Source organism: Vipera ursinii (genome assembly GCF_947247035.1).
Source record: "Vipera ursinii genome assembly, chromosome: 6".
NCBI classification, from domain to species: Eukaryota; Metazoa; Chordata; class Lepidosauria; order Squamata; family Viperidae; genus Vipera; species Vipera ursinii.
This window is the reverse complement of record NC_139515.1, coordinates 71090677-71105161: the sequence shown is the minus strand read 5'-3', so window position 1 is coordinate 71105161 and position 14485 is coordinate 71090677. Positions and strand designations below refer to the sequence as shown.

The 14485-nt window shown below is 41.0% G+C and overlaps 1 protein-coding gene across 2 annotated transcripts in view; it reads right to left on the bottom strand.

The window, feature by feature from the left end:
• AGK (acylglycerol kinase) overlaps positions 1-13441 on the bottom strand; it is a 57231-nt gene extending 43790 nt beyond the window's left edge. For both annotated transcript variants that reach the window (XM_083365479.1, XM_083365478.1), the window contains exons 1-4: positions 13381-13441; positions 11235-11390; positions 4189-4228; positions 284-363 (exon numbers count right to left, since the gene is read on the bottom strand). In XM_083365479.1, the coding sequence (XP_083221605.1) occupies positions 284-363; positions 4189-4228; positions 11235-11344 (230 nt within the window). In that variant the 5' untranslated portion in view covers positions 11345-11390; positions 13381-13441. The remainder of the gene's footprint in view (positions 1-283; positions 364-4188; positions 4229-11234; positions 11391-13380) is intronic.
• Positions 13442-14485: the final 1044 nt, after the last annotated feature.

Below are 14485 nucleotides of genomic sequence, written 5' to 3'. Positions count from 1 at the left end.
TCTTGTTGAAAACCTCCAGTGATGGAGCACCCACAACTTCTAGTGACAAGCCATTCCACTAATTAATTGTTCTCACTGGCAAGAGTAGGAAATTCCTCTTTAGTTCTAGGTTGGATACTTTGGAGAATAGGTCAAACCCCTCTTCTCTGTAACAGCCACTCAAATACTATGTTATCATATCACCCCTAGTCCTTCATTTTGTAACATTAGACATACCTAGTTCCTCAATTGTTCGTCATATGGTTTAAAAATAAGGAAAACCAACAAAAATAAAGAATCATACCCTTTACAAGCTGCAGGGTTGAGAAATACTGTTGCTTTCTTTATCTGCATATTGGAAGGAATAATTTGGTTGCCCCATACCTAATAATAAAGAGAAAGTGATGGTTTACTGTTTCAGAATAATTAGTATTTTTCATCTGGATATTGAAAAATAATACTCTATTTTGGTAATTAGTGCATACCTTCCCACTGAAAGGAACGAACTTAAAGAAACTTGCAACAGGCAACTTCTAAGTGCCTCAGATATTCTGAATTCTAAACCCCTAGCTAAGTAACACAGATGTTTTTATTTTCAATACTCAAAACCAGGTCCAATTTTACAAATATTAGGGGATAAAAACGAAGCAATGTGAGCCACTATGGTCCTAGTCATTAATAAAATTATTAATTAGCCACAGATTTGGGATTTTGTTCACCCATGGATCAACCCAACTGTAACTGCTTTTAATCTTTAAGGTGTTTGTTCAAGATATCATATTCAACTTTAATTTATATCTCTCTAAGGGGGGTACTTAAATTTGATAAATATGAGGGAAATTCAGAAATAAACCTCCATTTGGTTATCAATGACAGACACTCACAGATATAGAACTTTTATTATGCACATTAGAAAACTACAATATTACATTACTTTTCGACATAATCGCCATTCAAATTGAGGCACTTGTCATAACGTCTTACAAGGTTTGAAATTCCTTAGAAGTAGTCGCTTGGCACTAAATCTGGGCTGTGGGGGAGGCGTTGATCAAAAACATCCCAACGGAACTGCTTCAAAAGTTCTTAGGTGCATCTAGCGGTGTGCAGGCGAGCATTACCGTGAACCAACACACCGGAAGTGGTGCCAATCCCACCAAATGTGAAGATGCCAAAGGAATACTGCTAGGGAAGTTCATGAACCCTGGTTCGACCATCAATTCAGAAGTCTACTGTGAAATATTACGAAACGAGCCATCCATAACAAGCGTCAGGGCATGCTGACTTCCGGTATGGGGTTGGTTCACAATAATGCTCGCCCGCACACCACTAGACACACCCAAGAATGTTTGAAGCAGTTCCGTTGGGATGTTTTTGATCACACCCTCCTATAGCCTAGATATGGCATTGAGCGACTACTACTAAGGAATTACCCTCGTAAATTAAAATAAATAAAGCATTATGGCTGTCATGCATGTGGGTCTGTAAAGGTCTTTATAACTCACACAGATGCAATTAACTGGAATGTGAATCTTACAAATTTTATTAATTTATGGTTGTGCTACTGTAGCTATCCCCAAGTTGTGCCCTCGCGATGTGATGTGGTTTTTGTACTTCTTGGGAACTGAAGTCCTAGAACATCTAGAGGAGATAAGGTTTATGAAGAGACAGATTTCCTGTGATCGATCTCTCCTACTACGATGCAAAATATGCAATAAAGCTAACCCCCTGGAAATTAAACTGCTATCAATGACCAAGGAGTATTTCTCAGTTTTTGTTGTAATGAGATACAAAATGAAGCACCCGTAAGATCTTTGAAACTTTTACATACCGTACATATTTTTCCCCAAAAGAGCATTTATGAAGATTACTGAGACTATTAGAACAGAGAAAGATAGAAACCTGATAGAACAAAGATGAGAATCACATTCTATTTATTTTATTCAATGGGAACAAGAAAACAGAAGGTAGCTGAGAGCTAATGATTAAGCATGGCAAACAAAAGAGAAAATCGAACAGGCATGTTACCTGAAGAAGAGATGGAAAAAGTAAGTAATTATCCCTACCACTTTTGATTTCTTGAGGAAAAAAGTAAAAACTACGTTCTACATTCACAATACTCTGATTTCTTACAGTTGTTAAAAAGATGGAACATCCACAACACGGGTAGCCCTAAATGTACAACGATTCAGATTAGCTTTCTAGACAAATACAATGTGAAAAAAAATAATAAAAGGGAGAAACCCTAACACTGGAATCTGCAGAAGACACAGCCTAAAATGTATCTTACTTTACCATACACACTGCAGACAGAGGCATAACAATAATAATGTATTAAGATAGTATGCCGCCAACCTCTCTCAATGACTTTGGGTGGTTCAAAGAAACTATTGTACCCTTAAATCAATAAAAGATAAAAGTTGGCAAGCACAATGAAGTGAGGAATCTCACTGTCATGCCTCCATCGGAGCCTGAATCTGCTGAGGAAAATGAGCTGGACCCTATGGAGGTCCAGAGAGAGATGTCTGTGGTTTCAGAGGACTGTGGGGAACAGTAGGCTGAGGCAGGCCAGGGCCTTTCAGGATTGGGACAGGATGAACATGAGAGACAGAGCTCAGGCAATGAGCAAGGGCCACCCCCTACTGATCCTAGAGCTCAGAGAGTGGAGAGAAGGAGGGAACAACACAAGCAGGCTCAACTACTCGGGAGGAGCATCCCCGGCCCCTCTCCACAAGGCACACCTGGAGACTGAGACTGTGGTGAGAGGCGTTTGTCAGGAAGAAACGCTGATTTCTTGGAGTTTTGTGTGCTGTTGCTGATCTTGGAAACAACTCTCTGATCTCTTCTTTGGAGTTTTGATTTCTGCTTGGAAACCCTGAAACTCTGACCACTGGACTGGCTGACAAACTTGATTTGTGTTCAAAGACCTCGGATTGTATCTTGGCTTCTCTTCTGAAACTGCTCAGGCAAGCCTGTATTTCCACAAACTCGTTAGATTTTGGATGTATGTTTCATTCCTTGTTATCTACGTGGCCTTCAGTAAATTACTCTTCTAAGCTGACTGTATGTGAAACTACTTGCAGCCAGAGGCTGCTGAAGGTGTGTGTGTTTTACTTTGTTTGGGGGTTTGCCAGAAACGTGGGAGCATTTGGGGAACACTGGAGCAAATAAAGGGCGGTTTGAACTGCCAGTTGACTGTTTTGCCTCTGTGCTGTGCCCTGGGTCATCACACTTACTGTCCCTTGCTGAAGGCTTTGTTGATTGCTCTTTTAAACAACAGCAAAGTAGGGGCCATCTGGATTTGTGGGGGAGGGAACCTTTTTCTATGAGGCAATCCTACTACAGAGAAATCTACATCTAGAAATGTAATAAACTCATAGTAGCTACCTCTCATTCAACTAGTGTCACCAATATTCATCACCAACTATAGGGGAAACTGAGAAAAGGACAAAGTGCAACTTTGTGCAACAGCTATTTTTATATTAACAAAGGTAGAGATTTGTTAATATCAAGGTTACTATCAACTGTAAGGTAAAGGTAAAGGTTCCCCCACACATGCATGCTAGTCGTTTCCAACTCTAGGGGCCGGTGCTCATCTCCGTTTCAAAGCCGAAGAGCCAGCGCTTGTCCGAGGACGTCTCCGTGGTCATGTGGCCAGCATGACTAGACGCCAAAGGCGCACGGAACGCTGTTACCTTCCCACCGTAGTGGTCCCTATTTTTCTACTTGCATTTTTACGTGCTTTCGAACTGCTAGGTTGGCAGAAGCTGGGACGAGTAACAGGCGCTCACTCTGTTACACGGCACTCAGGATTCGACCCGCCAAACTGCTGACTTTCTGATCGACAAGCTCAGCGTCCTAACCCACTGAGCCACCGCATCCCTTCTATCAACTGTACTGAGTACCAATAGCCTAAAAAATATCACTTCCCCAAATGCCTACGAAGACATACCCTTCTCAATTATCACAAATACCTGGAAGCTCTTCACCACTGATTTACGCTTTGCAGAATTTGAGATATAATTAGGTGCAAAGCCTAAGCTCTGCAAGAAGAAGAAAGCAGTGCTTGTAGTATTTGAGCAACTGAATACTGACATCCCTGTTGATAGGCTACTCACGTAGAACGGACCCACTGGGAGAATCTCCAGAATCCTGCACAAGTGAGATAAGGAGGGAATTTTAATCTAATTTGATCTTATTAAATGGTATTACCTGGGCTTCTTGGCATGCAGCTCTCCTTAGCAGGTTATCACTGTAACAGGGGAAGAAGAGAAAAGACAAAAAAAATAGATATTAAATAAGCTAAATTTAGAGAAGGGAGATATATGTATGCATTTTAAAAAGGATTTCTTCTTTGGCAGACATAAATCTTAAATCAAAACTTTTCAGAGGGACTATGGATTAGGAATGCATACCATTTCCACAATCCTAATCTTGATAATATGATATTTGCTATTAATTTCTCTAGTTACAAATTTATTAAAAGCATATGTGACCCCTGCACTAGACTACATGGTGGATTAATGTTTTATCCACAGCAGCGATCAAAGTAACAAAATTCTCCATTATGTAAATAAATATTATGGTGTTTTTTTTTTAAAAAAGTCTCCATAAACTGCACAGCTGGCCAGAAAATTTGGCCATTTTTTCCTGACACAAAAGCTGGTGATGGATAGCATCAGAACCACTGTTCCTCTTTTTTTATTTTTGCTATCCCCCCCCACTTCCTTCAACCTGTACAAATATACACAAAAGAGCACACTAGGCATTCTGAATTTGAATTTCTGAAATTAGGCATATGCTAACTCTCTCTACTTCTCCTAACATTTACCAAGGAGAAGGATGTCAAGAGATTAGCATACATTTGCTTTCATTAAGAAGTTTCATGACTAAATGGTGTGCAGGGAAGGCATACTCTGGGCAGGGGGGGGACGGGAGACAGTGAGCCAAATTTAAAGATTTAGTGTGTTGCATGCTTGGACAGCAAGTTTCACGCTTCAGCTAAAGCAACCTGGTTTTGTAGAGGTTGATATAATAGAATTTACTTTCTCTGTCTATCTTGAAGGCATTTTTTCTCTACTTCCCCATTTGCTGGAAGCAACAGTGATAATTAGATGGTAAATTTAATAAACAAACAAATGGAAATTTACTCCTTCTGTTTTAAAATATTTTAGTTGTAATTTTATTGTGCTGAACCAATTATTTTTCTATCTTCATGGTTTTGGATGGAAAAATAATTGGTTCAGCACAATAAAATTAAGAGATAGAAAATAGAAACACTGCAACTTTATAACACAATATGTTAATGACATAATACAATTTCAAAATTAATCATAAAAGGGTTATCAAAATGTTTGACAAGATTGCTCAAAAGTGTTAACATCCCTTTATCAAATAAAACAAAATAAAATAAAACAACCCTGCACCACCAATTCATTACTGACATACAACACTATCAAGCCTTGGTTGCTGTAAATCACCTCTATAATTTGAGCCCAGAGGTCCTCAACCTTGGCAACTTTAAGACTTGTGGACTTTGCTGGCTGAGGAATTCTGGGAGTTGAAGTCCACAAGTCTTAAAGTTGCCAAGGTTGAGAACCCCTGTTTTAGCCAACACCTTCTAAATAGCAATAGCACTTAGATTGCATACCGCTTCACAATGCTTTTAGAGCCCTCTCAAAGCGCTTTACAGAGTGAGCATATTCCCCCCCCCCAAACAACATGGGTCCTCATTTGATTTCAGCAGCCCTGACCACAAAATGCTACAGGGATTCCTTAAAATGTTATGTAGCTGAAGCAAGATGACAATGTCAAACTTTTATGTCTGTTAGGACATTCCTATTTCAATCCCCCTTGCTTGAAAAACTCTGAGTCTGAAGATATCACTTTCAACCCCAAGAGTGAAAGCCAGTGGGTAAAAGTCCAAGTGGTTCCTAATTATGTTTTGCAACAATTGAAGTCAGGGACACATAGATCAAAAGGATTTGCTCCCTTTAAGAAAGCAGTCCTCAACCTTTGCAGCTTGGCAGCCTGGCTGGGCGGGGGGGTGGGAAGACGGGAATCAGGCCGTACAGTGGTGGGCTGGCCGACACCCGCATGCAACTCGACTTGCACAAGTTGAGCTACATGCCCATGTGCACATGTCCTTGCCTGCCACTTGCATAAGTCCATTTGCACGCATGTGCGTGCTGGCCCACCCTTCATGTGGCCCAGTTCCAAACAGGGCATGGCTTGGTAGTGGACCGTGGCCTGGGGATTGGGGACTCCTGTTTTAAGAGATTTAAAAAACCATCCACAAGTACTAAAGGCCATATATTAAGGATTACGCTTCGATCCAAGCAACCATGAAGATGCCTTATATTGTTTGTAACTTACTTTGCATCTTCTCTCCATAGCCTATTCGTTGGCACCACTCAAAATTAGTTCGATCAAACAACTTTTTATTCAAACCAAGTCACTTCCTGCCATAGTAACCTTTTCCAGTGGTAAGATCATTGATTTACAATAAAAAACCAATCAGGAGAAATTCAAAGTAAGCAACAAGATAAGACACTCAGTGGGAAACCTTTAGTGAAAATAATGGGGCAAACAGAAACAAGCTTCCTAAGCAAGAGAATGTATAAATAATAAATTACCCCAATTAGTCCTAATTGGAATATTTATCAAAGGATTCCTTAGAGGTTTTAGAACTTCTCTTAATGTTCAGAGGAATACATGTTAAGAAATAGGGACACTTTATACCAATAATAGACTTTTGATTAACTGAAGTCATTTTATTGGATATTATTTAAAAACCAGCTCTAGAACTGAAGTGGACTGGAAGGGTAAAAAGGTTAACATACAGAAGGGAGGTGAACCCCTGCAGCAGACCAAGGAAAGAAAGCTCGGCTACTAAAAATAGAAACCTTACTTTTCCCAAACTACTGTAGTGCAGTGGTTTTGTCCGATATGGAGGGGAAGAGAAGGCCCGTCTTTGGAATTTGAGCTTATTTTCCCTCAGCCTAGCACACAAATTCCCTTCCATGCACCATCCAACATTTTCTTTGGCAGGCAGCTCTTTTGCTCTGTCCACTTAACAACCCATATGGTCGCTTAACAAGCACAACTGAGAGAGCCACAATTGTGGTCACTGAGCAAAGTGGTCACGTGAGCATGTTGCTTAATGACAGCAATGACTTATGACCAGAATTCCAGGCCCAATTGTGGTTGTAAATTCCCTACCAGTATGAAGGTAAGCAAAATATAACCATAGGAAAAGGGGGTGGGTGGGTTTAGAATGGAGGAAAACCCTTCCCAACTGTTACTCTGATAGCAAAGCACTCAGGGAATATTTTTTTTTCCTTAACATGAATTTTAACATTAAGAGCTGTGGTGGCGCAGTGGTTAGAATGCAGTATTGCAGGCTAATTCTGCCAGCCGCCAGTTCGATTCTCACCGGCTCAAGGTTGACTCAGCCTTTCCATCCTTCCAACATCAGCAAAATGAGGACCCATATTATTGGGAGCAATATGCTGACACTATAAATTGCTTAGAGAGGACTGTGAAGCGCTGCGAAGAGTTATAGAAGTCTAAGTGCTATTGCTATTTTTCCCTAGTTTACAAACTAATCTGGTCCATTTCCTAGTCTTTCTTTTGCCATCATCTACTCCTACCAAATATTACTCCCACTCTATTCAGTTTATGGAGGATGGCAGAGAAGATCATCGGGGTTGCTCTTCCCTCTGTCATGGATATTTACATCACACGTTGCATCCTTAAAGCCAGAAACATTGTGGCTGATTACACACACCCCTCATACACACTCTTCACTCTTTTGCCATCTGGAAAGAGGTACAGGAGCATTTGGGCTCGGACATCCAGATTGTGTAACAGTTTCTTCCTACAAGCCATTAGAATTCTCAACACGAAGAAACTAGAACTATAAACACTTGTATTTGTAGTTTTTTTTAAGTTTTTAGTTTAGAGTTATGTGTAGTTTGTGTTCTGTCCTGGGGAAACGTTTCGTTTCACTGTGTACTGTACTGTACTGTACTGTATATTGTTGAAATGACAATAAAGTCGTCTACTACTACTACTACTACTACCACACTGATGGACAAAGCTCTGCCCCCCTTTACATAACTTCTTGCCAATATTTCCCAATAATGTAGTGAAAACAGGTAGAGCATGGCGTCTGGAATACTTCCTAATTCCATTACAAGCAGTGGCCATAGGAGACTTCTGTGTTTTCTTCTGTGCAATGAAGTAAACTGTTTTGAGTGTCTGTGTACGGATGTGCATGCACACTTGCATGTTTTTATTCTGCTCTTAAATTACGTCTGTACATATCTGTATGCACTGAGAAGCACAGGGCATTTATGCTCTACTCTCATTCAGTAATTAGCATGGGGGCAGGGACTTGGTCCATTATTTAAATGTGATTGTTGTGGCTAGCTTCTCCCCTGTAATGCAATGTGGGAACGTTCTTGGGGAAAGAGGTGCTGCCTAGGAAATAATCGAGACAGGAGACAGAGGAGCCCCCAGTGGCTTAATGGTCAGAGAACGAAAGTTAGACAGGACCCTCCCTCCTAGACGAAGCAGTTAAAAGTGGCAGCAGGAGGTTTTGCATTTTTAGACTTGCAAGGTTCTGTTAATGTAGCCTTACATTAGGTCAGACATGTCAAACACAAGGCCCGGGGGCCGGATCCAGCCCGCGAAATGGTTTCATGCGGCCTGCGAAGCCATCCTGGAAACAGTGAGGGAACGGCCCCCACTGCCTTGGCCCTGGCCCAGAGACCCTCCTCCTGCCAGAGACCCTCAGATCTGTCCCACTCCTGCCCAGGCCCCCATAGGCACCCTTGATGCGAACGATGTAGAGCTGGCCACGCCCACTAAGTAGGCCATACACACACTAGCCACGCCCACCCAGTAGGCCACGCCCACCCAGTAGGCCACACCCACCTGGCCCCCTGAGGGCAACCGCAATGCTGATGCGGCCCTCCATGAAATTGAGTTTGACACCCCTGCATTAGTTGATCTAGATTTAGATCATCTAGCATTTACTGCCTGGTTTTACTTGGAAGGGTTGACATCTCCCCAGCACCAAATTTGGTACCATTTTGTTGTGTTTGGAGAGAGTTATTGCTCTTTCTAAAGAGACCCTTCCACCACCACCATCATCATTATAACATTTACAATTACAACAATAAAAAGTAATACAAACTAAAATGAAAAAAAAAATAGAAAATCTCAAAAATAAAAAATACCGTAAAGAAATAAAAATGATTTTCTCTTTCATCACAAGTGTACACAATTTTAGTATACCTTCCCTTAAAAGACAGCAAATATCTCTTTTTCTCATATCCCATTTCTTATCCTATCCTTTAAAATCCTTAAATCCTTGCAATTTTAGACCTGATGTCAGCAAAAGTCCATTAACGGTTACCAGAGATGACAATATGTCTATTTTAACCTACTGCATAACTAAGATGTCATTTAGGGTTGCTTTTTGATGGGGCGAAGGGCAGTATACCTCATTTCATTTGGAAATTGGATTTCCCAGTTCTATTTGAATCGGCTCTCATGGCTTTGGGAAAGCTAATCATGACAGCTGCTCAGAAGATCCAGTATAGAAAAACAGTACAGATTAACACGAGCAGCAACTTCTTAATTCCCTCCCTTATTAAAAAACAAACAAACAAAGCATTTAGCTCTAGCTATCTACCAGACCCAATGGGGCTTTCTTATAAATAAAGACAATGATGCTTAAAGGCCTCTTTGCAGCATGCCTGCCTCCTGTTAAAAATATTAAAACTATTTTAAAATGAGGTAGAGAGACTGGTATTCCCTGAGCACCATACAGCCTATTCCTGTATTATTGCATCAGGAACAATTCAAGCATTCAAGCTAAGTCCTGAGAGGACAGATTGAGGGAAACAGGGCTTGTTTAGCCTGGGGATATTACAGTATGCTTCAAATACCTGAAGTGATATCACACAGATGAAGCTTATGATGTGTTCTCTATCATCCCAGAACACAAGACATGGAATTTAATGGTTTAAAATCTTTGGAAGATGTAATGGAATGTGTGGATGACCTTGGGGAACAGAAAGGAAGAGAAATAACCAGAGAAGAGGGAGGAGATCCCAAGTGATTAGTCAGAGAAAGAAACTTTTAATAGGACTATCCTAATTGATCAAGCAGTTAAAAGCCACAGACGGAAATTTGTACCTCCAAATTTGCAAGACTGATGTCAAATATCCCAGTTAAAACAGACAGAAAATGATCTAGATAAGCTAATTCTACTTTATAGTAAGGCTACATTGACAGAATCTTGCAAGTCCAAAGACACAAACCTGCTTGATCAAGTAGGATGGGTCCGTCCCAGAGGAAAAATTTTTTTCCTCTGATATAGTTAAGCCTTTTGGGACTCTTCCATCTTGTCTGGTTGTTTCCAAGACAGCATTCCTTCCCCTTGTTCCCCAAAATCATTCACATATTCTATTACAGAAGGCATATTTGAGATAATGTTAGAAGAAATTGCCTAAGTAAAAGCAGTTCAGGCAACCAACTAATAGAGGGAAGTTGGCCTTTAATGGATATAACATTGTTTGAAACTACTACGGTATGATTGCATGCAAATCTTTTAGTAGCAAATACACTGAATTACAGAACATGGTTCTGAAGTCTCCCTTTAAATTAGTGTATCTAAATAAAGATTGTACCCTTTAAGTTATACATTATTCAGTTCTGAACTTAAATCTAATTAATGTTTTTAAAAACTCTTTTTAATCTAAAATGCATTTTCTTTCCTCATAATAATTTTCCATCCTGATTCTTGAAGAAAAAATATGAATAAACTAAGTTCTTAAAACTTACCCAAAGATGTTTCTCTCTTGCAGATACATAAAATGAAAATACAGTCTCTTGCTGACCCAGTTGCTTAAACTTTTTATAATTTTATACACGGATTCTCAGATTATACACACACAAGCAACTCTGCAAAGTCTTTAAAATGCTCTGCTTTCTTATGATATTCAGAAAAGCTATCAAATCCAGTTAGCTTCACTTGGTGGAGAGAAAAAAAATAGCTTGGGGGGGGGTCATTCCTCATTCCTCTACCCATTTCACTGCTCTGATTCAAAATATTCCTTGATTACAACAAACAGCAAAAACTAACTAGGAGACAATAATGTATAGCACTTTTGCAACTTCTGTTTGGCCTTGAGTGTTTTTTTTTAATCCAATCCAATCCAATTATTAAAAGATTCCATAATTACCAGTGTTTTCCATAAAGCCAGTTTCCTCCCCAGGTAACCAGGCAGATCCCAACTGTAGTCTTCTTCCAATGATTTCTGAGGGCTTGAAGCATTGTGATCACCTTGGCCATGTTTATTCTATAATGTAGTGTACAATTCCAATGTGAAAAAAGACCTCTGTGTGGAAAAGTATAAAAAAGAAAGATGAATATTCTTAAAACTAGATAATAGATTTGAAGTTAGTTAATCAATGTATAACCATATAATCTTTGCAGCAGGTGTTATGCAGTGATCTGTGAATTCTGTTTGCAGGTATGACAGGTTTGAGAACAATTCTAACCATCTTTTCGAGGCCTTGTCTTGGTTTCAACAGTTCCACAATGACTTCCATTTCTTGGCAATTTTTTTTTACCATTGAAGTAGCTAGCAGGAATTTGTCCCTTGATTTGTAAGAATGAATGATCTTCATTTTCAATTGAACAGCCATGCTTACAGGACCCATGTTTGTTAAAAGTAGAAAGAACAATCATAACCTGAAAGAATAGAAGAGTCAGAATGGACCTGTAGAATTTTGTGGCTAACTGTAAGCCTAATCAGTCAATTAACTTTTTAGGCCTTATTCATAGTATCACTGGGGAAAAAAGTAGTGCTGAATCACCTGGAATGGTGTTGAAACTTGTACAAAGTGCCACATTCATTGTTTTATTTTAAATTTATAAACTATAGTACCTACACACACTAACCAGAAAACATGTTTTACAAATCATAGTGACTGGGTTTATTCAACAGACTAAGCCAAAATTAAACAAGTAGCATTTTACCTTAGTGCAATGTATAAACTCTGTAGAATGAAGCATGTGTCAAAGAAACTGTAGGGTCAATCTCACCATGTTCACCAGCATTCTCAGCAACTTACTCAAATCTTTTTCCTCCTCCCTCATTACTCAAAATCTGCACTATGGAGATATGGCTGTTTTAATGCTCCAACACAAGCATTTGAGTAGGGCTAAATTAACAATTAACCAGTAGAATGGCTTGCTTTCAGAAACTGTGAGTGCATTGGGTTTTTTAAAAAAAAGATTGGACAGTCATTTGTCTGGTTTGATATAAGGACTCCTCCTTGAGCAGGGGTTTCGACTAGAACAGGGGTAGGCAACCTCGGCTCTTTTATGACTCATGGACTTCAACTCCCAGAATTCCTGAGCCAGCCATGCTGGCTCAGGAATTCTGGGAGTTGAAGTCCATGAGTCATAAAAGAGCCGAGGTTGCCTACCCCTGGAGTAGAAGATCTCCAACTGTTATTCTGTATGTTCAATATTTAAAAGGTCCACATATTGGCAAGTGACTTGCCATTGACTTCTTCCTAGGGCTGAGAGAAAATGACTGGCCCAAGGTCATCCAGATGGTCTTGTACCTAAGGCAGGCCTAGAGCTCCCAAGTCTCTCAGTTCCTGGCTTGGTGCCTTCACTGCTTTCAAATCCTTTAATTCTAACTTTTGCTATTTCAGATACTTCTCCATAGATTAAGCAGCTTCCTTTCATTATCAGAATTAAAAGTATATTTGCCAGCTCAGGTTAAGGCTACGTGTGCAGCGGGTAGCTGGTTCATCTGATACACTAAGATAAATTATGCTAGTTATTGTACAGTACAAATCCACCCAGGACAATTCGTTGCTGCTTGTGCGTCTAAGGCAGGGGTAGGCAACCTCGGCTCTTTTAGGACTCGTGGACTTCAACTCCCAGAATTCCTGAGTCAGCTATGCTGACTCAGGAATTCTGGGAGTTGAAGTCCACGAGTCCTAAAAGAGCCGAGGTTGCCTACCCCTGGTCTAAGGTAAAGCCAACTCCAGAGTTTGTTTAATAAGTTTAATAAGGATTAATTGGCCAGCCCCAGATGCTCATTCTCTACATCACTGCTTTCCGATATGCAAGCTTCAGCTGCACTGGGTCCACCGCGTTGATCGGCATGGACATCACGATTCCATATTATGGAAAGTGAAGTCTTAACCCACGAGGAGGTTCCGGGCGGAAAACCTTCCCTGCGCTGACCAGGTGATCCACAGCCAATCGGTGGCGACGAAGAACCCATTCGAATCTTTTGGTTGCAGGTGCGGCGATTATAAATAAAAAGCCGGAAGATAGTGGGAGACCGCCTCCGCGGGGCTCACCTGAGACGAGGAAGCCTCGCAGTATCGCCTTCGGTCTTTCCGATACACGGCTAACCTCCACCTTCCTGCTTTTTAGGGGCGGGGCAAGCTGCTCTGCCCGCTTGCCGCGGAGCCAGGAAGAGTCTCTCTTTTTGCCTTCCCGCTGACGTCGCTTGCCAGTTTCTGCTCAGCTTCTCTTTGCCAGCTTCCTGGTGCTGCGCTTAGCTTTGCTTGCCGGGGAACAAGGGATAGCTTCGCCTTGGTTCCGCGGACAGCCCCAGGTCACCCTTGCCTTTAGAAAGGGCGCAAGGAAAGAGCGGAGCTGGATTGCTACTCCAGTCCTCGCCAGTTTTGTTGAGCAGAATCCTTCTGGGAGATGCTGTGGTCTTTTCATAAGCTTTTCATAAGCTCCCCTCCCTCGCGCTCTTTCGTATTTATTTATTATCAGAGGTATACACTACCTTTCCCGTTATCTACCTACTTTGGGCGGTTGCCTAATTCGTTATAACTGCATTTTTTTTTACATTGATGGCTTCTATGCAGCAAAGGTAAAGGTTCCCCCGCACATGCATGCTAGTCGTTTCCGACTCTAGGGGCCGGTGCTCATCTCCGTTTCAAAGCCGAAGAGCCAGCGCTTGTCCGAGGACGTCTCCGTGGTCATGTGGCTGGCATGACTAGACGCCAAAGGCGCACAGCGCTGTTACCTTCCCACCGTAGTGGTCCCTATTTTTCTACTTGCATTTTTACGTGCTTTCGAACTGCTAGGTTGGCAGAAGCTGGGACGAGTAACAGGCGCTCACTCTGTTATGTGGCACTCAGGATTTGACCCGCCAAACTGCCGACCTTCTGATCGACAAGCTCAGTGTCCTAACCCACTGAGCCACTGTGTCCCTGTTTCTATGCAGCATTTGATGACTAAAACATTTTAATCTTTTCATCGCCTAAAATGAATAACTTATGTTCTAGGGCACAGACATAAAGGGGTGTGTGAGTTGTGTATCCCACAGTTTCTTCAAAAAAATGGATTTTTCTTGAAGATGTATGTAGTCAACCTAGCATTTTGATCAAATGTCATGTTTGGTCATTTATTCTACATAAAATGCTTATTCAAGATCTTCAAAGCTTT